The 26391-nt window shown below is 34.2% G+C and overlaps 3 protein-coding genes across 5 annotated transcripts in view; 1 reads left to right on the top strand and 2 right to left on the bottom strand.

Moving 5' to 3' along the window:
* LOC148612939 (multidrug resistance-associated protein 1-like) overlaps nucleotides 1-16251 on the top strand; it is a 42322-nt gene extending 26071 nt beyond the window's left edge. For both annotated transcript variants that reach the window (XM_088594867.1, XM_088594865.1), the window contains exons 19-30: nucleotides 1159-1286; nucleotides 1658-1772; nucleotides 2708-2939; nucleotides 4419-4729; nucleotides 7078-7277; nucleotides 7875-7998; nucleotides 8515-8616; nucleotides 10786-10929; nucleotides 11353-11511; nucleotides 12200-12366; nucleotides 13040-13234; nucleotides 15208-16251. In XM_088594867.1, the coding sequence (XP_088450993.1) occupies nucleotides 1159-1286; nucleotides 1658-1772; nucleotides 2708-2939; nucleotides 4419-4729; nucleotides 7078-7277; nucleotides 7875-7998; nucleotides 8515-8616; nucleotides 10786-10929; nucleotides 11353-11511; nucleotides 12200-12366; nucleotides 13040-13234; nucleotides 15208-15337 (2007 nt within the window). In that variant the 3' untranslated portion in view covers nucleotides 15338-16251. The remainder of the gene's footprint in view (nucleotides 1-1158; nucleotides 1287-1657; nucleotides 1773-2707; nucleotides 2940-4418; nucleotides 4730-7077; nucleotides 7278-7874; nucleotides 7999-8514; nucleotides 8617-10785; nucleotides 10930-11352; nucleotides 11512-12199; nucleotides 12367-13039; nucleotides 13235-15207) is intronic.
* Nucleotides 16029-20075, bottom strand: LOC148612938 (uncharacterized). The gene is made up of 2 exons (XM_088594869.1): nucleotides 18585-20075; nucleotides 16029-16095 (listed from the first exon to the last, which is right to left on the bottom strand). Exons 1-2 carry the CDS (start codon nucleotides 18871-18873, stop codon nucleotides 16067-16069), a joined length of 318 nt encoding a protein of 105 aa, XP_088450995.1. The 5' UTR covers nucleotides 18874-20075; the 3' UTR covers nucleotides 16029-16066.
* Nucleotides 20076-20225: 150 nt separating this feature from the next.
* LOC148612937 (F-box only protein 6-like) lies at nucleotides 20226-23694 on the bottom strand. 2 transcript variants are annotated; one of them, XM_088594868.1, is made up of 3 exons: nucleotides 22209-22294; nucleotides 21382-21456; nucleotides 20226-21039 (listed from the first exon to the last, which is right to left on the bottom strand). In XM_088594868.1, exons 2-3 carry the CDS (start codon nucleotides 21390-21392, stop codon nucleotides 20463-20465), a joined length of 588 nt encoding a protein of 195 aa, XP_088450994.1. In that variant the 5' UTR covers nucleotides 21393-21456; nucleotides 22209-22294; the 3' UTR covers nucleotides 20226-20462. The 2 variants fall into 2 exon arrangements, 1 of the variants encoding a protein (XP_088450994.1); XR_015924524.1 differs by lacking the exon at nucleotides 21382-21456 and having other exon boundaries at nucleotides 22209-23694.
* Between the last annotated feature and the right edge of the window lie 2697 nt (nucleotides 23695-26391).

Here is a 26391-nt window from a genome sequence, read left to right as displayed (position 1 = left end):
TTTCGATCATATTTCACTCTTGGACATTTTATCGTTCTGTTACCTCGGATATTATTACTTTTGTTGTCGGGGCCTCTCGGAGCTTACACGTATTTGAAGGTGTTTTACACTTATTGAAGACCTTTTGGTGATCCCTGTATTAACCATTTTATAGGGGTTATACGATGGTGCATTTGTTGCAACACGGATATCAATTCGCCGATCACAAAATAAAAAAATTACGTTGAAAATGGCAATAAATTATGGATAATAATTGTATTATACACAGGAAAAACAATTGGTTATCGCAAATAATCAAATGAAATAATTACTCCTGCCAAACATGTTTGAAGATCTAACTCGTGTTCCGCAAATCTAGCAAAGACCTATAATCAAATGTAATTACAATATGAATCAAGACATTCCTCGGCACTCGTCAATATAATTTAGTTCTTACTATGTCCAATTGATTATCTTATAAATCGAACTGTTTTTGTAGTTGTTGCATTGTCTTTTATGCTATGGCTTATATGCTGAAGTGCAGAAGTTAAGGATTGATTAAAGCTACAGTGTCTTTTGAATTTGAAAACTTAAAAGGTTCCGCAGATTTCTTAATCCGAATATATTTGCTGATAAATATTTTCCAATACCTTTGCCCTTCTGTCATAAATATGTGTAAATACAGAGCGAGGATTATTCAGTCCATAATTAAGTTCATTAGTCATGTTACCAAACAGCTAAATAAGAAGTCGACCCGAAAGTAAACTGATACACAATGGAAGCCCCGATGGATATAGGAAGATGGGGAGGGCGCACTAACTGACCAAAGTTGGGGATCCACTATCACGCTTCTTTGATTTCCTTTCATTTCAACCGAAAGGTTGGAGGTAGCGCGACCTGGACCAAGCTTAAATTCAACTTTATACAAATATCTTAAAACTGTTTCTTCTCACACCAGTATTTTTGCATCGATTAGTTTGGATTATGTTTGTCTCAACTAAATTTATATTAATGAAATTCTATTCTGATAGGGACTTTATGATGAGCAATTGGCTTAAAATAATACCGTTATTTCTGTGTATCAGTTACTCAAACAGAACCCCATGTTGACCCCGATGAGCCATTAAGTAGCAGTGTTGATGGAAACACGTGACAACATTAATATGTTTTCATTTTTAGAGTAGGGAAGAAATGCTTGAAAATCTTCTTAAATTTACAACAGACGAAAACACAGATTTTACAAGCACTGATGCAGAAATAGAAATTCAATCTTTTAATGAAACAAGAAACAGACGGAAACCTAAAAGGTAAGCAAAATAGCTGAAAGAAATCTGTGAAGACTTAAATGCTGACATGCATGCATCAGTGAGATTCAGCAGAACAACGACAATGTTTATAAATTTCATAAATAAACTGGCCTACATTTGAGAATTTTTTTCCAAACGTTAAAATACGCAAATATTTACAAAAACAAATTGTTTAGGGTTGATCAATACAATCACTCAAACATATATAAACTTGTATCCAAAATTTATCGAAGAACGTAGAAAAAACACAATCGAACATTCTACTGACATTGTACAGAAAACGTGAACATATCAACAAATATTAGTCCATCAAAACTATTATCATGGACCAGGTACATCGGTAGGGTAGTAAATTGATGGTTGTTTTACAGGAAGACTAGAGGTTTCAGTATATCACAGGAAAGCATGGCAGTGAAGTCATTAACTGAAAGCCAAAAATACAATGAAGGAAAACTAATATCAGAAGAGGAAACACAAATAGGATCAGTATGTTTTTTATTATATGTTTTTTCAACCAACTGAAATATCACATTGTTTGTTGAACATGGAGCTTTACATCATTGACGACAAATGATTATGTCTCCCCTCACATATTTTTTCTGCCTTTCCATCTGTCTGTCACACTGCTTGTGAAACTTTGAAGGTGGTCAGTCGATGATATGTAGTTTTGCATATTAACAAATTGCCAAAACTTTATGAAGCACTGGTTTGTAGGGGAACCTACGGTTATTGAAATAAAATCTATCTTTAATTTGACGTACAGATACTAACGCTAACGATATCTCAATCACAGGGGTTTTAATAGAGAAACAAAACAGAGAAACATGTCAGATGTAACTAAGTAGTGAACCGGCTAAGAATCATGCAAAATGTGATTCATGGATGAAAAGCCTACATATTTTTATTTTTGATATTTTGTTTGAAATGACATAGTAAACAGAAATTAACAGTCGGTTTTTCATATACCCCGTGCTCTTAGGAGATAAAATTACATAGAATGCACTGTAGATTTCAAAATTTAGGGAGATAACTCTGTAAATGACGCTCAAATACAATAGAATCTATTGGATTTTCAATGTTGATTATCTCCTAAGAGCAGGTAGATTCGAATAAATAATAACACATTTCATAGTATAAACCCATAAATCAACTTAATATCAAAAATAAAAATATGTAGCCTTTTTTTAGGTATATCACATTTTACAGATTTTGCATGATTCTTACAAAGACTACTACTTAAAAGAATTCAATGTTATTTCCAATAGTTTTATCATTGTAATGAAACAAGGAAAGGTTATCTTGATTTTTCAACAGATTGGTGTATTTTAGATCGAGTCGAAAAACGAGGAAAAACTGTACATAATAAGAATTGAAAAAAAACTGCAATTGTAGATCTATCATTTCTCAATGTTTTATTTCAGGTCAAACTACACGTCTTCGTTGAACTATTTAAAGCTATGACAAAAACAATGCTGATTTTAGCATTTGTGTTTTTATGTATATCACAAAGCATTCAAATCTATGCTAACTTCTGGATTACTATATGGACAACTGATGATGTTATATTAAATGCTACACTAATGTCAACGGACGAATACAGCAACAGACAAACATATTATATATTGATGTACTTCGGTTTGATTGTTTTAGCAGGTAAATTACATTGTATATAGATGTATACATATACAAATGTATATATTAAACACGTTAAGATCCAATCAGCTATAAGAACGGCGAACTACTTACATGTAGGAAGCTGATGTATTTGTCAAGTTACCATATGGTAACCAATTAGAATCGTTTTTCCGTCTAAACAACTAATCCTTATAAATTACGTTATAAATATCTACGACGGAAAAACGATTCTAATGACAACGCAATGACAGATTAAAGGGGACGGTGCTGGGAGTTGGCATCCCCTTTTTTATTGGGAAATTTACCATTTTCATAAGTCAATATTGACAACAAATGGCAAATAATGTCCTACATGTGGCACCCCTTTTTTTCTGAGGAAACCCACCTGGCACTTCTCCTTTTCAAAGTGTCTGGATCCGCCCCTGCAATGCTATATGCAACATATTCTTGCTATATTTATTTTCATTAAACAAATATAACATATCTGCTCATCTTCTAAACCTAGTGTTATCATTTGTTTAAAGGGTATGTTTTAGGAGTTTAATATAATTTAACATATAAACGTTCTGCGTTGACCCCGGCGTTTTCTGAAATAGAAAACGCTATAATTGAAACACAAAGGAGAATGTTCAGAAAATGTCGAAATCAGCCCCAAAAACTTAAGTCTTTCAAATAAATTGTATAATTCACTAGTTGAATATATGCCTTCGCTTCACTAAAATTGAAAGTAAAGGAAAATTAGAAAATTTAGCCGAATTGCGTTAAAATAGCTTTTTTTCAGTAGACATTTTTATGTAGAAAATATAGAGCAAATTTGTCGTACTCTTTTATACTTATACAAAACTATCCTAGGCTTCTGTACCATCACAACTCTTGACAAAAGATTTTGTTGTTCATAACTTGCGCTCTGTATTTTTGGATAAAAAAACTACCCATAATCCTCTCATTATTGTGAAAATTCTTTGAAAACTTTGTGGAAACAGAGTTTTGTGACTTCCTTATGACCAAATTATGACAAAGCAGCTTGTATATTCTGTATATTAGTATTTAGATACGATAGTATATTAGCTTTAAAATAGGCAAATAGAAAATTGCAAATAGTAAGTTAAAACTTTGGCAAGAAATAGTGTTAGTGAATTCACCCTTTTCAAAGTTTGTCTCATCTACAGAACTTAAAAAAAACACAAATTGATTGTATTTAATTAGCATCTATTCAAATGAACAAGTTAGTGTTCCTTCGAATAAAAAATATGTTAAGAGTATGTGCAAGTCAATATTTCATACACAATGTTTTGTACCGTTCTTATTGTAACATTGGCCGCATATTATTATAGCATATATACATTGTTATTGATAGGCACTTTTATAATTTATTGTTGAACTTTAATTAATTATGTGTCCATTAATTTTCATGATTAATATTTTGCTTAAAATAATGGTCAATGGATAAGTTTTCAATTTCTTGGTATACTAACTATGTTATATTTACGTTTACAGCAATTACGTTGTGGATCTTTGATATCTTCCTTTTAACTGGATTTGTCAAGGCTTCTGCGAAATTCCACCAAGAAATGTTGACCGCCGTCATGCGTTGTCCAATGTCTTTCTTTGATACGACCCCAAGCGGCAGAATCATTAATAGATTTTCAAGTGACATCGATGCAGTCGACGAAAGATTTAGACGTTTTGCAAACTTTTTAGTGCTACAGACTGGAAATTTTATTGGAACATTAATTGTCATAGTGATACTGACTCCATATGTTATTTTCGTAATTGTTGCGGTTTTAATTATTTATATTGTTCTATCGGTAAGTATTTAAATAATACTATCTATTCCTAAGAGTAATCAAGGGAACCAAGGTTATAGCGGTAATCAAAAGAATGTAATCCAGGGACAAAGACCAGATATGGAAAATAAACACACACAACAAAGAACATAAAGTAACTAAAATCATGCATACAAAGTAACAAAAGCAAATGAGCAAGTCGGTCTCCACTAAAAACTGGGAGCATGGACCAGGTGCACCGGTAGGATAAGCATCCTCTTCTTTTCTAGAAACACCCACCGAGTAACTAATAAAAAGTGAAGTCCGAGATAGACAAATGAGGAAAGGAAAACCATGACCTGTTGAATAAATCAGTTTTCATGGTGCAGATGGATACACCATAACGATCCACGAGTTCATGATGACGACCATAAAACTTCTGTAGTGATGATTTCAATCTTGTAGCAACATAACCCTATTCCAGAAGCCTATTTGTTAGAGTTCTAGGGCGATACAAAAAGTCTGCGTAGTTTCGGCAAGCTCAAATTATCAATATATTGTTAATAACAATCATCAATCTTCGATGCAATTTAAACGACCGAATGTTTTTGAGATATCATATTACGTACCAATATAAATACGTGTATACATTTGTACTGCCCAAAAGTATGACGATAATCCCTGGGGAGAACTGTACTGCATATGTTGTTGTGAGACCGATTCAGCGTGATAAGTCAATACTTTAAAATGACCTTTTATACTGTCTGACCTTTTAACGGTGTTGTTTCCGGACAAATATTAATTGATCTCCGAAATCTTTTTATTTATGTTTAACAAAAATGTTATATACTATACATCATATGTCTACTTCGATTTTTAGCTAATCTAGTAATGTGAGCTATTGCCATCACCTAGCGTCCGTCGTCGTCGCCGTTAACAATTTCTTCAAACATGATCTCTGAAACTCCTGAATGTATTTGGATGAAACTTATGATGGTTGTTTCTTAGAGTATCCTGCATAAAATAACCTTTTGAACTTTTGATTTGTTCAAAAACATGGCCGTTGTTACTAAAAATAAAAAATAGGTGTCTGTCAGCAGATTTTTGCATAAAACTTCAAAACGGTTTGGTCTAACCTTTGATTTTGACCTTCTAATCTTTAATAAAAGTATTCATCATGGTGAGATCTATCTGTGGTTAAATGTTGGTGAAAATCTGTTGACCCATGTTGGAGTTATTGCCCTTTTAGTATATTTGGTTTTTTGTTTTGTTTTGTTTTTTTTCTTTGGTATTTTTGATCTCATTACTTTAAAAAATCTTCTACTCAGAAACTACTCTACAGAATTGAATGAAAGTAGACATACGATATCTTTAGTAAAAATGACCGTTTGGTTTTTGATCTGTAAAAACATGGCCGTTGTTACTAAAAATTTAACATAGAGGTCAGACAGCAGATTTTTGCCTATACAATGCATCTCCAAAACGGTTTGGTTTAACCTAATTTTGACATAGGTAAAAATAGTCAATTTGATGAGATTTATCTGTGGTTAAATATTGGTGAAAATCTGTTGACTCATGTTTGAGTTATTGCCCTTTGTGGACTTTTTTTTTTGCTGTTTTTTTATCTTATTACTTTAAAAAAAAATCTTCTCCTCAGAAGCTGCTCCACAGAATTCAATGAAAGTAGGCATTTTTGTTTTCTAGGGTATCCTTAACAAATTGACCGTTTGGATTTTTGATCTGTTAAAACATATGTCCGCCGTTTCTAAAAATAGGACATTGGGTTCAGACAGTAGATCTTTGTATATATCTCCAATACGGTTTAGTTGAACCAAATTCTGACATAGTGTAAATGTATTTAGCATGATGAGATCTGTCTGAGATCAAAATTTGGTGAAAATCTGTTAACCAATGTTGGAGTTATTTCCCTTTATTGACATTTTTTTTTGTTGTTTTTGATCTTATTTCTTTAAACAATCTTTTCCTCAGAAACTACTCCACAGAATTCAATGAAAGTAGGCATTTTTGTTTTATAGGGTACCCTTAACACAATGACCGTTTGGATTTTTTATCTGTTGAAAAACATGACCGCCGTTTCTAAGAATAGAACAATAGGGTCAGACAGCAGGTGTTTGCATATATCTCCAAATCCGTTAGGTTTAGCTAATATCTATTAATTGATGAAATACTCCTTATTATAAGGCTTACAAAAGTCCCCAATGAATCAAATGGAGTCAAAATTGTCGGACAACTCCGAGCTAGAGTTATTGCCCTTGAAAGGCAAAAATTTAACCAGGTGTGCGATGCAAGCTCCTGGGAGCCTCTTGTTTGAAAAAGTCATAGCATAGGTTAAGCAATATAAATCTTAATCCAGAAATATTTTATTTCAGAAATTTTATCTTGCTTCTGTTCGGCAATTGAAGCGGAATGAAGCCATTACAAGGTCACCATTGTTTAACCATATTAGTGAGACTTTTTCGGGGAAGAATGTTATACGAGCATATAAATCTCAGGCCAGGTTCACACAGGAGCTTTACAGAAGACTTGATCTCAATTCAACATTTAGTTTTGCCGCTAATACAGGAATGGGGTGTGCATTAAAAGATTTTCTTGAACTTATATTTTGAAATATATTAAATTTAAATATATATATAATATTTGAATGACCTCCAGGTCCGCTAATGTTACAGTGATATCGAAAACTAGTTCATTTAAGAAACTGTGTCGAACCAAAGACACGCACACACCACATAAAACATTGACCATTTCCTTAACTTATGTAATGTTCAACGTTAAGCATGGTCGGTATATCAGAACGGTTTTTGATAAATTTATTTAGTCTTTCTTGTTTACTTTTTGTTCAAAGCTCACCAAATATAATGTGATTTGTCACAGATATAAGTAGACTTTTATACAAGTATAGATAAATGACATCGCGACCAGTAAGATTAAATGTCCGAGCCATTTATTTTCATGCTAAACAATATATGCAATTCAACATAAGTCGAGAGTTTATAAAAACTTCCTAACTCGAGTGATCTCAAACAAAATCGCAACCAAGAAACCTAAACAACAACAAACACTGCACAGATAATACTGAGTCAATTTTCCAATTACCAATTGAGCTATCCCCAGCACATGCTTAGTACTTCATTATAATACGAATTTGAATTCCATTTATGTACAGCTGGATAGGCCTTCGGGTAGAGAGTGTTGGTAACTTGATTATTCTTGCCGCTGCACTGTTTAGTGTATTGACACCAGAATTATCTGGAGCTGATGCCGGTTTGTCTCTTACATATGCATTGCAGGTAACTACATACATATTGATACGTTATTTAATTGGTGTTAAAGGTGCATTATAGCATCCATGGTTGTTTTGGACAGTTTGATTTTTATTACGCATTTCTTTTAAAATAATTTTCAAAATGCCCAACAGTGTATTGCATAATTATACACGACACCAAATATCGACTTCTTTTTTAATGCCAGAGATATATTCAGCTGATTGTCGAGTTTTTAAAAAATATGGAAATGTTATTTTTTAGATCACTGTACCTTAATTTGTAAATTCAAATTCCTTTTTTTTGTAAATTGTATTAACTTTGAAGTTCAGATTCAGTGGTGTAGATGGAATTGTTATGAACAAAATCTCATCAATGTGTGTTTTAATGTATTTATAAAATGACGTGTTTGGACTACAGTTTTTCTTCGCATTTAGAAGTATGGCATTTAGGCACCAAAATATGGGCGTGATTTCTAGTAAATTTAAGTTTTATTTCCAGTTGGATTGTTCAAGTATCCTCTAAAATTTGTTATTATTGTAGATAATAGTATTAATGAACAGTCTTGTCCATTCTATAAGTTTTCTGCAAATGGAGGTCATATCAATAGAGAGGGCCCAGGAATACACCCGTCTTCAACCGGAGGTATGTCATTTAATAAAATTTGTTCTTAGCAGGTTAACTTTAGAATATACTACGCTGTAGGTATAAGTGAGGAAGAAATATTTTATTGCGTATTGACTCTCACTGATTTATCACCTGGGCTAGTGTAAATGTGAAACGAAAAAATATATGTGCAAGGTTAACTGTGTCAATATTTTAAAGTTTTAAGTCATCATTGTATGCCAAAATTTTGTTATTAGCCAACACTAAGTCGATGCAATACATAAACAATTCAGACGCTGTCTATGGTACAGGATCTACAAAATCGCACTGAATAAACAGTTTTTTTTTCGGTTTTCAAATGCTAAATTTATATGTTACAATAGTCTTTTCTGCATTCAAATTGATACTTTTGAGCAAACCATTCATTCGTCTCGCACTTTAATCAACTGCAATGTAATTCAAAGCAAATCAAGAATGATAACTCTTGCAAAGCGCTGATTTCATGTTCATGTACAATCTATATAAATTTAATCTCAAACGTGCAACATCTAAATGAAAAACTGACTATGTGGTCTGTAACTGATTCTGAATAGGAAGTAAAAGTGAATTCGGTGGGTTTTTGACATGCATGAATAACATCATATCTGTTTTTTTATATAAAAACCGCTGCTTAATATAAAATATTCGTTACGGTTTTGCCTGCAACTACTTGTCATGGTTATTTTATATTTTGACAAAAACTCTGTAGTAGTATTCCATATCTTGCGATTTTATGTTTGGCTTGGGTGACAACATAATCGTCTAGTCTTTATCCTTCAGATTAAGGTGCTTGGGGTAGGAGTGGATATTGGCGCATTGATTCCTATTTAAATTACTTTGTTTACTAAAATTTATTCGCCTTAAATCTAAAAAGAAAAAAAAGCAATGATGTTTTCAAGATGAACCGAATATCTTCTCCGCGAAGTATGTAGAATATAGGAAACAATGTGACGACTTGTTAAGGAACTACCATATGATCTTGATTGGGGACGCTAGGATCAAATCTAAAATATAAAGGCAAAACTAAAATTTTCAAAAAAAAAAGAGGCAGGACCGCCCATAAGAAAAAAATAAAGACAGAATCGATTATTGTCCTAATATATTATTATTATTATAATTATTTTTAAAAATTGCAGAACCTGTATTTTCTCAAAATAAAAAAAGCAGGAAAGAAATTTGGAACTGGTCCCCTCCATATGAAAATCCCAATGGTTGCACCCTTAATGTTGGAGTAGGAATAATATGTTTTACTGTTGCTTCTGTGAACTAGCACATACACACTCAAATTCAGCGTCTCTGGTTCTGTACACTAGCACATATATACAAACAACGACCAAGCGCGTGTGACTGATTCTGTGAGCTAGCACATACAAACTCTGGCCCAATGTGTCTGGCTGATTCTGTGAACTACAACATACATACTCTGCCCAAGTATGCCTGACTGATTGTAAGCTATACAAACTACGACTTATCTTGTCTGGCTGATTCTGTGAGCTAGCACATACAAAGTCCCAGCCAATATGGCGGATTCTGTCAGCTAGCACATGCAAACTCCGGTCAATGTGTGCCTGGCTGACTGTGAGTAAGCACATACAAACTATGGCCCTGCGAGTCTGGCTGATTCTGTGAGGTTGTACATACACACTCCGACCATGCGTGCCTGACTGAATCAGTGATTAAAGCACATACAAACTACGACCCTGTCTGACTGACTGATTCTGTGAGCTAACACATACCAACTCTGGCCAGGCGTGCCTGCCTGACACTGTGAGTTAACACTTACAAACTTCGGGCCTGCGTGTCTGTCTGATTCTCTGAGCTAGCACATTCATGCAAGCTCTGGCTCAGTGTGTTAACGTTCTCGTCCTGATATGCATGACATATCTGCCAGAGGACATCAAACAAAAATCAAGCAATTGATAAAGATAATGCCTGGCAACAAAATAAGAAATATTAAAAAAAAACAAAAACGAAAACAAAAACAAACAAAAACAAAAAACAAAAACAAACAAAAAACAAACAAAAAACAAAACAAACACAAAAAAACACAACATATTAGAGATAATTTAATGATCATTTGTAGCTTGTTTTATTTTATTTATTCGACCTTTTGTTAAACCAATAAGCCCCTTTTGTAACGAATTTGGTTATATGGCATTTTTGATATAGGCTGATTGGATCAATGAGCATAGACCACCGTCTGGTTGGCCCCACCAAGGAACTATACAGTTTAGTGACTACAGTACCCGCTATCGACCAGGGCATGATTTAGTGTTGAAGAATATCACCGGAACTATAAATAAAGGGGAGAAGGTAAATGTTATAATCAACTGAATTAACTCCCTTTTAGTATAGACGAATAATTGCGCTTTTCCTTCGCCTAGTACTTTCGAAACACTCATGTCTAAGCCGATTTCACATAGATTTTTCATTTATTGCATATATTTTATTTCTATCGCCATAGTAAAACGGCAGTATATTATGTTTATTGACTTTCAGTTCTAGACTTCACTTCTAACAGGAAAGTTGCTGCGTATTTTTTTTTTTTTTTTTTTTTTTTGGTTCATATTTTGACAAAAAATGAAAAATATAAGTCATGTAAGAGAATGGTTATCATAAAATTTTAGAAGCTATGTATTCTTCATTTCCTGATATATAATCATCTTTCAATATTAATACTTGCGTATTGAGTACTGTTAATTATTGATGAAATAATGATACAACATTTCATTAAAGGTCGGAGTTATCGGACGTACTGGAGCGGGCAAGTCTTCACTATCGTTCGCATTGTTCCGTCTGATAGAAAGAGCAGGTGGCACCATTATCATTGATGGTATTGATGTTGCAGAAATAGGACTACACGACCTAAGATCAAATATGTCTATACTTCCACAAGTAAGGGTTAGAGTTTCATATCGTCAACGGGTATATGTCGGTACTACCCCACCTTTAGGACCTGCACACTGTCTCTTTTCTTTCGCTGTCGCTTCGAAACAAAATACTCATTTAAAAACGTTTACACTATGATTTAACGGCTGAGAGGTTGTCTATTACTGTACTGATACTGATACTTATTCTCTAGATGGGTTACTTGGATATGTGGTTTATTTCTTAATTAATCCAACTTCCATTCGAGGGAGGTTAAACGGAACAGTCGTTATTTTGGCTACGCCTAGGGAAATTTTTGTCACAAAAGTTACCGTATTTGTCATATTAGAAAAGAAATAATTACTTCCGGGGGTAGATTTGTAGTCATTTTAATATGGGTACGGCATTTATATTCGATTGTTTAACACCGAGCGACTGAGAGGTGTTAAACGAAAATATAAATGTCAAACCCATGTTAAAATGAGTATAAATCTACCCCATTCATGAATTATTTCTTAAATAAACTACCTTACATTTGTTTAAGCTAAACAAGAAAGACGACATGACTGGAATGGAACACAACATTGTCTGATATCAGAATATATTAATTTTACCAATCATTCATGGGAACCAAATTTGAATACTAAATTTCATTTATCTGTATTTTACATGCTATGTAATATCTCTACGCCAAATTAATTGTAATTTTTCGTAGGATCCCATCATTTTTTCTGAATCATTGAGGACTAATTTAGATCCTAAATGTGAATTTTCTGACAACGAATTATGGAATGCTCTCGAGTATTCACACCTGAAAGAATATATAAAGAAACAAAATGAACAACTAGACACAGAGTTTGGGGAAAGTGGTGGAAATCTGAGGTAATTAAACACTGACAACAATCAAACTTGTCATTAGCTACATATTGTATTTCTTAAGTTGTGGTATTTTGATTTTTTGAAATTTTTATTTGGAAACATGTTTTGGTCAAGAAAAAGACTTAAGTACATAAACAATGAATTTCGTATAATTTACAAATTTCAAATGGCACAAGAAATTTTGATATTACTAAACTTCCACCAAATTAGAAAATATATCTCTGTGAGATAGTATAAGGGTGTGAGGTGATCTCTGTGAGATAGTATAAGGGTGTGAGGTGATAAACGAACAATACAACTTTAACCTAATGAAAGCTACAAGCCTGCAGCTTAACGGCAAGATTAAAACATGAAATATTAACATTTGTCTGACTCGCGCACATGTTAAAATATTGTATAGTATATGTAGGCATGGTTTTCTAGATTAATCATATTCTACCTACGATACAACATTTTATAATATGAGGCATTTTGACAATGTGGAACCGGTACCGTTTCAAAAGAGGGAAATTGATCATGATAATAAGATTCCTGGAGAGAATGATAAGAGAAAGATAAAATATGTCTTGATAGGGTGTTTTTTGTCATTATTGTCTTAAGGACTGAAACAAATTATATGTCTATATACCTGGATTTTTTTTTTAACTCTTAGTATTTTTTTTTCCTTATTTTTCAGTGTTGGACAGAGACAGTTGCTGTGTCTAGCAAGAACTCTTCTACACAAACGTAAAATACTGATCTTAGATGAAGCGACTGCTGCCGTTGATATAGAAACAGATAACCTTATACAAGAGACAATACGGTCACAGTTTTCTGAATGTACTGTGTTATCTATTGCCCATAGAATAAATACTATAATGGATTATGACAGGTAAACATATAGAAGGAACATTTTTAGACTTGTACGACTTGAATCAGATCTTACCAAATATTGCAGTTGTACAAAATGCAAAACCCCAAAATTACTTAGAATTCTTTTCTTGTATTGCACAAAACTTTGTATCGGTGCTAGCTTTGGCTTCCTATCACCATTTGATTTAAGGAGGTAGACCTAGGTAAGGGACATAACTCTTGAATTCAGTGATATGTTTGTATCATATTCAATTTCACCAAAGTCTATCAAGCTTTTATTTGAAACAGAATGAAATCAGTCCAAGTTACTTTGATGCTTACACTAGATTGATGTAGAATACAAACATTCCAATGATTTGTAAATATTGTGTCCTTTACCCTTGTCTACATACTTAATTTTGAAAAAAGAGCGGTTATGGTGTAACAGAACAAACGCACCAGCGTATAAACTAAATACAAAATTATAAATACTTAGAGTATATTTGGTAGACTTCCTTTATTTGGAACTAGTGCTTTTTAATACGTATTTAGTTCAAATGCTGTTTATGAAAGGTAACTCACTGAAACATGAGTAGTTGGATCTCGATCTCTTCCTCTATTTCTACTGATAAGAGGTTTCTAAGGAACAGCATACATGTATTTTTTCTATTATTATTTCTATATGCAATTAAATTCTTCTTAATCGAAATGTGTACACTGTTAAGAGGGTGACCTTAGAAAACCCAAGCAGTGGGCGGCACATGCCCAATTTTGTTTTAAAGAGATTACCCATTAGAGGTCACAAACGTATGATTTTTTAATAATGAATGTTGGTTTAGAATTTAATGATTTAATACAATTGGAACAAAAGAATTGGTTTGAAAAAAATTACTGTGTCGTTCCATATAAAGGGATGTGCCTGTCTTTCATACATGAAAAGTTTCAATGCCTGCTAACATTTGGCAATTTTTGGTTCAACAGTATTCAAATCCATTTCTGAGTCACAAAATGACTTCTCTGGCAGTACAACGGTTGGTTCAAGTGCTTTTGATATGTGTGTGTTCCCATGCTGATTGTACAATGAATTGGTGGATCCCCGAAATAATTAATAAGACAGTAAAACATTTAAGCATCTGGTTATGACGAGTACATGTACCTGTTACATACAAAATGTAGTACCTTATATCAAACACGTCTACCTTTGAGCATACATAAGATTACTTATATGTCATATGACTGCGCTCATTAACCTGATATGTGATATGGTATACATGTCTAGGTGTTTTATATCTGCTGAATTATGCTACTAGTTTTTTATGAAAACTGTACTCTTCTAGTAAATATCATTTTACGTACACCTCTTATAAGTTGGCTTCAATATAAATGATTGTGCATCTTTATAACATGCTGTGGTTTGATTTGTTATAGTTAATAATACAAAATACAAAATAATTCGCACTTTACTTCTGTGTATATAAATAATTTGCATGAAGCAGAGGTATGCTGATATATACTTAACATACTCAACAAATCACATTGGTGTATTGTTGTCTCCATGATGCATGATGCACGTGGCAAAATTTACATTAATGCCAACTGAGAATCTCTGGACCCATGGCAGTGTAGCCCTACGCTATACAATCTGGGTTAAAGAAGTTAGTTTTGCTCAGTTGGTAAAGTGTCGGCTTACAGCTTACAGTGGTACATGTAGGGGTTCCGGTATGATTGGTAGAGTGTCGGCTTACAGCTTACAGTGGTACATGTAGGGTTCCAGTATGATTGGTAGAGTGTCGACTCACAGAGGTACATGTAGGGGTTCCGGCATGATCGGTAGAGTTTGGGCTTACATCTTACAGCGGTACATGAAGGGGTTCCGGTATGATTCTCGTCTGGTATTGTGAATTATGTTGAATGCATCGTGCTCTACTGTTACACTACTGCATCAGATAAAATAATTACACGTTGTAACCACAAAATAACTTGTTTTCAGCACAATTTATCCATTTTTTTCAGAATTCTAGTCATGGATCAGGGGAGAATAGTACAATTTGACAAACCTGATGTACTTCTTGAAGAGAAAAGCGGACTTTTCTTCTCATTAGCCAAAGAAGCTGGTGTATTGCAACGGAACTCACAAGAATGATAGCTTATATTTTTGTTTTAATTATAATGATTGATTTCGATGTAGTCTTTGCTCTGGAAGATTCACAAGTTATTTTTTACAATTAGTCTGACTGTCAACTAATATGTTACTCATATTTCCTTCGTCTTTGCAAACCAGGCGTCCAAATAATTAGTGGACTGGTGTCTGGGATCCTCAATTTCTGCAATCTAGGACCTTTGAAATTTCATTTTACCTGGTCATAGATCAAACTTTTTCATTGATATAGTTTTCTGGAGTGGACCATTGATTTCAAACGTAAGGAAAAGTCCATGACCTTGTTTTCCTGAATGCTGCTTTGAACCCTGGCAATCTTCTTACCAGTCTAAACGAGTTTTGAAGAGCTATCAAGTGTTATTCTCTATAAGAATCAGGCAGTAGGTGAATCATGATGAACAAACACATATTTCTTTCCATGAAACATTATTCAAAATGTCTTTTGAAATGCAGAAATGGCATTCATTTCTTTTTTAAGTGTCAGTAACTTTAGGTGTCAATCATATGAAGTGCTTTGCAATTTCATCATCGAAGGGAGATAACTGACTTTTCCCGTATCATTCTATTGAAATTTTGCAATCGCTTTTCAGCATCCTATGACACTTCTGTGACAAATGAATTGTCAATTCATCTCCAATAGACCAATAACTATGTATCCACATTGTCAAATTTGTGTGTTTTTTCTAAGCATGATTCAGAATACTGAGTCCTGATCTAAGACAAAAGGAATAAACTTTCCAATGCTATAAAAGAAAATGTTTGACTTCCTTCAATTACACAGCTTCATGTCTTAAATTTCAAACTTGCTGGGGTAACATGAACGCCATTAAGGAAACAATTTTCTTAATTAGAGATCGAACTATGTTCTTTACCTTCAGAAGTAAATTGTCTTAAGTTAATTGTTGTTTGTTTAATTTTCTTCATGTTTATAATTCCTTATTAATCCTTATAGAGATAGTATTGGTCAATCCAGCCACATAGAATACAGCGGCTTTCCATGGATATCGTTAGGGAGAATAAACGGAACATGTACTTCTGTGTCAATTATTTTAATTTTTTTTCATTTCGAAAGAGTAATCAAGGGAACCAAGGTTATAGCGGTAATCAAAAGAATGTAATCCAAGGACAAAGACCAGACATGGAAACAGACATACACAACAAAGAACATTAAGTAACTAAAATCATACATACAAAGTAACAAAAGCATGAATAAACAACTCGGGCTCCACTAAAACCTGGGGACATGGACCAGATGCACCGGTAGGGTAAGTGTCCTCTGCTTTTCTATAAACACCCGCCGAGTTGTTCATAAAAAGTCAAGTCCGGGGTAGACAAACGAGGAAAGGAAAACTATGACCCGTTGAATACATCAGTTATCATGGTGCAGATGGATACACCATAAAGTTCATGATGACGATCATAAAACTTCTGTAGTGATGACTTCAATCTTGTAGCAACATAACCCTGTTCCAGAAGCCTATTTGTTAGAGTTCTAGAGCGATACAAAAAGTCTGCGTAGTTTCAGCAAGCTATGGCATAACGTACAATTTGTGATATTAACACACCTTACGCAGGTGCTGAAGGGACGTTGCCACAGATGAAAGGAAAGTTGACAGTTTTGAATGAAAAGTCAGTAAAGTTTGCTCAATAGTTTTCCTTTACCATCGATTTCTAAGTTTGGGTCAAAATATGAGGCTGATTTCACAGTGTCTGTAGTATCCTTTATCCCAAGTTCTTTGGGGTAGATGCGATGTATCAAATCACCAAAATTAGGATCGTTTAAAGATAATACGTCATCAATATAGCAGAAACCGACATTTAAGGATCTAGCTAAACGACATTTTTTTCTTTCGGATCTTATCAGCTATAAAGTCAGCCTCATAAGAGTGAAGGAATAGATCAGCAAGTAAAGGAGCACAATTTGTTCATATTGGAATGCCGACCATTTGTTGAAAAACACGACCACCATACTGGACATATATGCTGTCGATTAAATTTCCAACATTTTGTAAACATCTTCCTATGTATATTTGAAAGATGATTTGGAATTATTTCTTACAAAGTATGAGGAATTTCTACCAAGAACTATGTACTTGTATCTAGGTGTACCATCTTTAAAAAAAAAAAAAAAAAAAAAAAAAAAAAAAACAACGATATATAATGTTTTAAGTCGGGATTTTAACTGAGTATGGGGAATAGAAGTATACAGTGTTGAAAAATCATAGGTTTTAAAGCTATTTTATTCAGATAATAGTTTTGAACTGATTGTCTCCAAAAGATTTTTCGATTTTTCAAGATCCACATTGAATTAATATCACTACGGGAGTAACAAGAGTTGTGGTAGGACTGCAGACCTTCTTTGACAGTTGTGAGTATAGAGGTTAAAAGTTTTGATAGAGGTTTGGTGGTACTTTTTGCAGATCCAGCTATGAAACGTTGTTTGTATGGATTCTTGTGAAGTTTAGGAATCCAGTACAAAGACGGTAAATCACACTCATCGTCCTTGGTACAGAGACAGAACGAGTATAGCACAGATTTATGGTTTTCCACAATCTCTTCTTTGGAGAGAGTGGTATTAGTATAGGTCTTATAACTGCTATTATTTTCTATGTCTAACTCTGATATTTAACATTGGATGTAAAACGTTTTGCAAAAACAATGGTGTTTTGGGCTTTGTCTGTTGGTACGGCAACATACTTGATACTTGTATAGTTGACAATGCATTTGCTACATCGGGGTCTTTGAAAACCGATGTAGCTTTGTCACTCATTGACCGACTTAAAACTTTCATTCGTTTCAAAATTAAAGACCTCACGGCCTTCAACCACTCTGACAGAGAATGAATGTCTTCTTGTTCTCGTTTTATGCATTTTCTTGCATAGTCCTCGACGGCATCCATAAGAACTTTAAAGTTATAATTCCAATTTATGGAGCGTGGTTCACGGTACGTGAGACCTTTCGTTTTCGATGATGGTTAAGTCTTCCGTAACGACGTGACCAGAAAGACCATATTTGAATGGAGAGTATTTGCAAGAACAGTCAGGTGGTTTAGCCTTGAAGTCCTCAATCTCGAGGTTCTGCAATAGCCTTTTATAATTGAAAATTTTGGATGCGATGGGTGAAGTATAGGAATATAAGATAATTGGTATGAATTTGTCTCTGAAATACGGTGAAATTTTGTTGGTAACGTTTTTGTGATGGAGGATGTTAGCCAAATTAATTGCATCTATACCTTTGTTGACAAATTGTAGTGGAAGAAATGATCGTTTTTCTTCATCTGGTCTTTTCACACAAACTGGTTTAAAAAGTCTGTGGAAACCAATATCCAAAATGATGGCAGCAAGTCTGTAAAACGATGAGGTGGGGTCAGAAACAGGAGTGTCAAGACCTGTTTTGTAAAGGGAGTGTAGTAAAGTGAGAGGTGTAGAATAAAGTTTGGTTTTAATGTGATGAAGTCCAAGAGGTTTTTGTATGAAAGGAAGGAGACCATCTATGGAGACATCATGCAACTTAGGTGACATATAGTGACGATGGCCATGATTCCTTTCCCGTCTTGGATTTATAAATGTTTCAACCGTCGTCTATAAAAAATTAGCATCAAATTTCATTGAAAAAATAACCATTGCGTTGTCCCGAAGCCATTGTACGGAAGACGTATGACATCCTTTATCGAATTTTACAATATAAATATGTCGACAGAGGATGTCTTAATCATGACATAATATTAGTGGCCTTAATCGACTTCCATACTGTTACTTTTTATTGTTTAAAATGGAAGCATCGCTGTTCCAAGAGGTAATGTCACGGCTGTTAAATTAATTTTCCTTACACGAGAGTTTGACATCTGGAGCAATTCGGTTCCGACAAGTCTTCAAAAGTCTATATTAAGGACCGTGGACATCATCGAACTTTTGATAAGTGTTTTAGTGGAGTGTGTTTTGCTCATTTTACTTTTGTTAATTTGTATGTATTATTTTGGTTATTTTCTTTGTTGTGTGTGTCTGTTTTCCCTGTCTGGTCTTTGTCCCTGGATTACAATATTTTGATTTCCGCTAGAATCTTGGTTCCCTTGATTACTCTTGCATAATTATCGATAAGGCCTACTGCATTCGATTGACATTTTGATTATAAGTATATTGGCATGTAATGCCCAATATTTTGACTTTAGCAAACATTAATCGTCGTTAAGCCATGAGAAAGGAGAAAAAAATGATTTCGTAGAAGAATTTAGCTGTTTTCAAAGCTATGAATGTAAATAACCGTTGGTCAACGGACCATCAGGTATGTAAAAAATTGAGTATGTTTCAAGATATAAGAATTTGACATCTCGGAAAAAGATTGATGAAAAGGTGTCTCTATTTCCTACTTTGTCGTTTACATCATTTTTTCTTGGGATTTTAAACACCAATATTGGTGGGTTGATAAATAGAAAAATTGGAGCTAAGGTTAATTACGTTCGAGTTGTTGCAAAGTTACATCTTTTACCAATTGAATGTAGCATATGAAAACCGAGAAAACTCTTCACAGCGACACCTGAATATTTCTGAACTACTCTGCCATTTACGTCACACTAAAAAGAAAATAACCTCGCATGCAGAAAGAAGAAATTCCTCTTGAATCAGTTGATGGAATTGTAGTTCGACATAGGAGCGAATCCAGACACTTTGAAAATGAGGAGTGCCAGCCGGGGTTCATCAGGAAATTAGGGTCAGAAGGATATTATTTGCCATTTTTGCCGAATTACACATGAAAATGAAAATTTCCAATACAACTGAGGGTGCCAATACCCTGAACCCTCCCTCTGGATCCGCTACTGAGTTCCATCCATCAGGTGGCCCTAAACTTTTTAGATAATACTAGAAAACAAAAAATGTAATCTTCCAATAATATTTTATCCAAGAGAGCAGCTTATAAAAAGTATCGATAAAACATTCAACCAGTTCAACTACAACTTTAAATACAAATGTGTACCTACAGCATATTTGTTACAGCTACATGTAGTGTTTTGTTCTTCACATATACTGTATATATTCAGGTCACAAAGTGAAATAGGCAAGCGAGTGCTATTTTTATTTTATTTTTACATTTTTCCCCGTATTTCGTTTATCTGTCACCAGAAAAACGAGCTTTCATCGCTTATGTAAAGTTCGTCATTAGCTTGCGTCATTCTCGATCGTTTTGTCGTGATTGATGATGGCAATGTCAACTGAACGACCAATCGTGACTTCTTGCTGCTATTACTATTACATAATTCAACTTGGAGATCAGGAAATGTATAAAGAAGAATTTCATAGTCCGTCATGGAAGCTAAAACAATGCGTTCAAGCCGTGGATATCGTATCTCCCGCTCAGTTAACAGTGATGGTTCTGACTTGTAGATTGGTGTCAAGTGTATTTCTCTTAGGGACTGCAACTGCCAGATATAATGATTGAATATTGATGTCAAAACACAAGGTGCTACTTTCAAAACATTCACAACATCTTGAATTCTCTTTAAATTTGCTATCAGTGCCCGCTTCTTGACCGGATCAGTTTCTTTGGTCAAGTCTACTGTCAACCAAAGTTTTGCTGAATATGAAAGTGAATACCACCGCCAGCATACAAATCTAACATTCAATATAACTTCCGGTTTGGGTAAATAAGTAAATATTTCTACTACAGCATCGTCTGGTAATTCATTCATTTCTCTGTAAAAGTAAGAAAGCAGACAACAGCCGACAAATTTTGTTTTAACCCCAACAACAATTTTACACAGTTGTTCAATGGAGTTCGAATTGCCAAATATACATATTATAATGACGAGTAATATTTAAATGCTCTTTGTTTTCTCCATTTTTTTTTGTTTTGTTTTCCTGTCTTTTTTCTTTTTTTCTTTTTTTTCTGTTTCTTTTTTTTTTTTTTTTTTGTTATTATTTTTTTAATGACTAAATGCCTCTTATGGTCTATTCCTAAACATCGATTACAAAGTAATGAATTGTTGAAATTATCTCCAAGTCAGAGAACTATGAAGAAAGCTCAATAAAGGATACCTCCTGCCCATAGAGTGAAACAAGAAGATGCCTCTTCAGCCTGAAACCGAATCACACGATATGGTGCACCTATATCTGTAAATATCAGTAGTTGCAGAGAAAACGTTATAGAAAAAAGACATGCGGACGGACGGACGAGCGGACACCACGATCGATGAGTGTGTGTCTCCTACAAAGGGGATATAAAAAGCAAAGAAATCTGGTGATGTATAGTTGTGAAAAAATCAAAATAATTACATGTGTTCAAATATAATTATATATACCTGTTATTATGAATTTAAGGACATTCAGATCCGGTTTGCTTTATGTTTCCTTGATGCTGTATAAAGACTTTATGTAAAATACGTATACGTGTACGTGAGAGACCGTTTTGATAAAAAAAAATATTAAAGGTGCATAGTTTAGAAAATTTAGTTATAGATAAAAATTACCGGGTCGCCGTAAACAGGATGTAGAAGTGAGACAAACCTAAAATCCTGTGATTTATAGTTGATGAGAAAAATGTTACGAAAATAATTTCCCTGAAAAAACGACATTCACCATTTTATAAACCGATTTGCAAGAGTGCAACCAGGTCAAAGATCGCCACACTAAACCAGTGGCGTGTACAAAGATTTTGAAAGTGGAGGGGTTCCAGCAGGTTTCCAGCAAAAGAAGGTTAAGGCTTTCATTACTTTTTATTTTTGCCCATATTGTGAACGAAATTACCGAACTTTTCCGTTAAAAGTGTTATTCCTGCATCAACAACCCCCTTTCCCATAAAAGCAATAACTTAGAAATATGTTATCATACTTAACAAATTGTACAGATATGTATAAGATTCTTACCTTTTTCGTACAGTACAACATATACCTTTGAATGTAATGTTTACATGTAATACTCAGTGGTAGGTAAACATTTCGCAATTTCCTTATGAGGATTGCGCAATTAAATGTACTTTAAATGTCTAATATTAACACGCATACATACGAATCATGTCACATTTACTGAACGCTAAAAGTTACATCAAATCGATATGTTTATCTTGAGTATGTGATTGTATTGCATCATGTAGAAAAAAGTGTATTTTTGCAGCGAAAAGTTTCAGAATTCTTAATAAATGTTACTAGATTTTGAAATGAAAGTTCTTCATTTTCCATTAACCTTCTATGCCATCTCCAGGGGCGGATCCAGGATTTGAGTTTAAGGGGGTTGGGCGTTAATTGAATTAAATGCCGTGCTAAGCAAGGCAAAACAAGTATTATGGTGTGAAAATTGTGATACAAATTGTTTTCCTTACCGATTTAGGGGGGGGGGTATACCGGGTACGCCAGTCTTGGAACCGCGCCTGATCTCCCAAATTTTAAATTGGTAATTGATAATTTGTGTAATTTTAAACATATGAAACTAAGCATACACAATACAAGTTTTAAAGTGTACTATTTACTGACACTCACATCTGGTATGGAAAGTGCCCCGACCAATTCAACTAAAAGTACCCATTCACACGTTTAGTCTGCAGACCATCTATTCCAGTACATTTTTAAAATTATCAAACCATGTTCCATCACTTTAAACGATATATTTGACTACAACGATGACAATTTGACATTGTACCATATCAAAATGTGGCATTAAAAATTGCAAAACATGTAAAATTCTTATAACCGACCCTTACTTCTCCAGTTCCCTTACAAACAAAACCTTCCATTCAAGAAGTCACGATGACTTAAGTTGCAAATCAACAAACTTAATATATGGATTAGAATGCAACTTATGTGGTTTAATATATACGTCGGAGAAACGCAAGAACGATTAAATAAAAGAATGTGCGGTCTTCGTTCGGGAATTAACACCACCAAATTCCCGACAATTTATCAACACTTTAATCAACAAGATCATTCAATCCTCTCCATGAAAGTTCGTATTTTAGAAAAAAAAAAGTTACCATCCTACGAACAGTAAAAAGTAAAAACTATCGTTGGGAAAAAGAGGAGTACTGGATACGCAGACTAGGTACTGCAATACCTGAATGAATTATCGAAGACGATCCTCAACAGAAAAACTTTTTATTGAAAGGCATGTACTCTTTGGAATCTAACCTAAAAAAGAAAACATGCTGAATTCTAATGCACTGTTTATACAATGAGCCATATTGAGATGGTTCCTTCCTGTGTTTATCTTTTTCTTTGTGATCGTGATTGACTATGGTTAACTACCCATGGTAACATTTCAGGACAAGAATCATTTAGCAGTCGAACATACCTGCTTTGACTTGATTTTTATTGTCAGGACAACCCGCAGGAAGCATAACACCCCACTCCGACACCTTATTCTAACTCCGTGTAAGGCAGTTGTCATGTGCACTCAATCCCTTTAAATAACGCATGCTTAGAGAAGAAGGAGTATATACTTTCATGTAAGTCTTTGGTGTGACTCGGTCGGAGATAAAAACCCACGCTATCATAAGACCCCCGAGGCGGTTCTTTGTGTGTGTGTGTGTCCCTAACGTTAGGTCAAATGATTTACCCTCGTTCCTACATGTACTATAGGTACTGCAACTTTATGAACTTATTTATGCAGGTTTACATTGATGTTTATATACCTTTGAACCTCGATGACCCAGAACTTGTCAATGATCTCGATATTTTGATCTCGGACTTCGGTAGAATGATATTGGTTTTTAGGGGGAAATTAATCTATATTGAAATTCTTAATATCATGTGATGATGTAATACATCAAACACCATTTCTATTGAAAAGTTGTAAGTCGTCTGTTAAGCATTTATAACATCTGATCAACACGGTAAGCAAATGAGTAATGCATTTCTTCCCCAGTCTGCCATTCGCGGTTTTTTAAGTTCAACATAAATAAAAAACGAACATATTTGACTACAACGTATAAAATATAGCTTCGTTTCATAAATATTTACGTGTCGAGTGATATTTATGTTGAGGAGAAAAAAAAACATTTTTCGGGAAACAAAATCAGGATATCAGTCTTTAACAATACGAATAACACGAAATTTCAATAAATGACTCACCATTGTTGAAAATTCACTTTGAGTTTAAGTTCTTTATAAAGGAGGTCAGCAGAATGTATAATACTGAAAAAGAAGCAGACAAGTATTGAAGTGTAATAACAATTACCAAACTGATAAAATATGTAGGCAGTAGTCAAAAGGAATAAAAATGTAGTCTAAAAGGAAAGTCCGTATAACAATATCAAGGCAAACCGGAAAGTTGGAAAAACACCGCAATGGTCCTTGGTACAGGCATTTCAAAAATAAAAGTGGGGTTAAACTAGGTCGGTCAGCGTCCCCACACCTCCCGATTTCATCACGGTTCGTTATTTCCGGTATATTTCAACCCTAATAGGCAGCATCAAATTGCTATCAGTCTAAATCGATAAAACCAGTAGTCAAAAGAGTACACAAGATATAAACAATAAATAAATGAAATAATTGTTTAAACTAAGCATAAAATCATTTATTTTGGTTTTTACAGTATTTTGTTTGTTTTTGTATTTGGTTTGTTTTTGTTTGTTTTTGTTTTTGGTTTGTTTTTGTTTGTTTTTGTATTTTGTTTGTTTTTGTTTGTTTTAAATTTCCGATAACGATAACTGATAGGTGAATATCCTGACGTGAACCATTCAAAGTTTTTGTTCGACTTATCCATACATTGTTTGGTGTTTCCTGTCAAAACCTATTTGCAAACGGGTTAATGTTTTTCGTTTTGGGGTTTTTGAGTTCGCTTGGACATCATGTGACACCCATGATACTTAACCATGGAACGGTAACCGATGGAGCCTTCATTGGATGAAAGTGGAAGCAGCCGTGACTCCATTAGGGGATTAGGGGTATTGTTGTCCGGAATATTTTCAATCACGTTTGAATATATTGAACATTTTTTTATATATTGAATAATTGGAAATAGTTTACTTGTGGAACCAATCAAATACATGTACACATGTAATTGAAATACGAAACATAGCACAGTGATCACACAATTCACAAAATACAATCTAAATTACACGACTTAGTATGAACAAAGTGAGAAAATGCGTCGGTTATCTTTAAATAAATTAGTACTTGTTTTTACCATATGTTGATTTTCGTATCTGCCTACTGTATCAAATTGTAGAGTAACTCTTTCCCGACCAAGAAACATCACTAACGATAATAAGTTTGTTTGTTTGTTTTGGGGTTTAACGTCCGAGCAGCAATATTTCAGCTATATTCAGACGATGAACATGAAATTGGTGATAAAATGAACATGAAATTTTGATTGCCCCTGGAAATAAGGAGAGGTGGGTAGAGTCGGGCAATTTAGCCTAATGTGGTAGAGCCCTATGGTTCCTACTCCGGGAGAATACTACAGTAGGGTTCTTTAACGTGCGAGGAACGTGGCATCTTTCCCAACACGATGCACCACTATGGTTTGCGGTCAGGTTTTCCGTATTATAGCCTGACAACTCCAGCATGTAACACGCCAGGGGTACCCCATTCCACCACCTGGGGCACACATCCCAGTTGCTCTGTAGGCAGAGCCCGGAGGGTAGGGTTCTGAGCACTATTTAGTCGCCTTTTACGACAAGCTTAGCGCTGCTGCATGCCTATTCTTTCAACACCCGGACCTTTAATTTTAATTATATTGTTTTTAGATTTGAAAACACAAATATATTACAAATATGATTTTATTCATCCAAGCAATTAAGAATTAAGAATAATACTTTGTGATGTAACGGTCTTAAATAAGTTAATATGCATTTTTATGTTTGAAAAAATCTACACGGCTACCGACGCTAGTCTTAAAACAAGCAGATTGTCCCGACAGCAACCGGTTCATGTGTAGTTTTTCTGATATAAATATGTTTTATACCACCACGAACCGCATGGGTAGGGGTTAATAGAAACATCCTTGTCTGCCCATCCGTATACATGAACCCTGTGTGCAAGTCAACTTCTCCTAAACCATTAATTGATTTGAGTGAAAGTTTATATGAGGGTTGGGTATCATAATATTGGTATG

This window comes from Perna viridis, chromosome 7 (genome assembly GCF_037379345.1).
Source record: "Perna viridis isolate PV_CMFRI_1.1 ecotype Kerala chromosome 7, ASM3737934v1, whole genome shotgun sequence".
Classification (NCBI taxonomy): domain Eukaryota; kingdom Metazoa; phylum Mollusca; class Bivalvia; order Mytilida; family Mytilidae; genus Perna; species Perna viridis.
The sequence above is the reverse complement of the archived record's forward strand: the minus strand, read 5'-3'. Positions and strand labels throughout refer to the sequence as shown.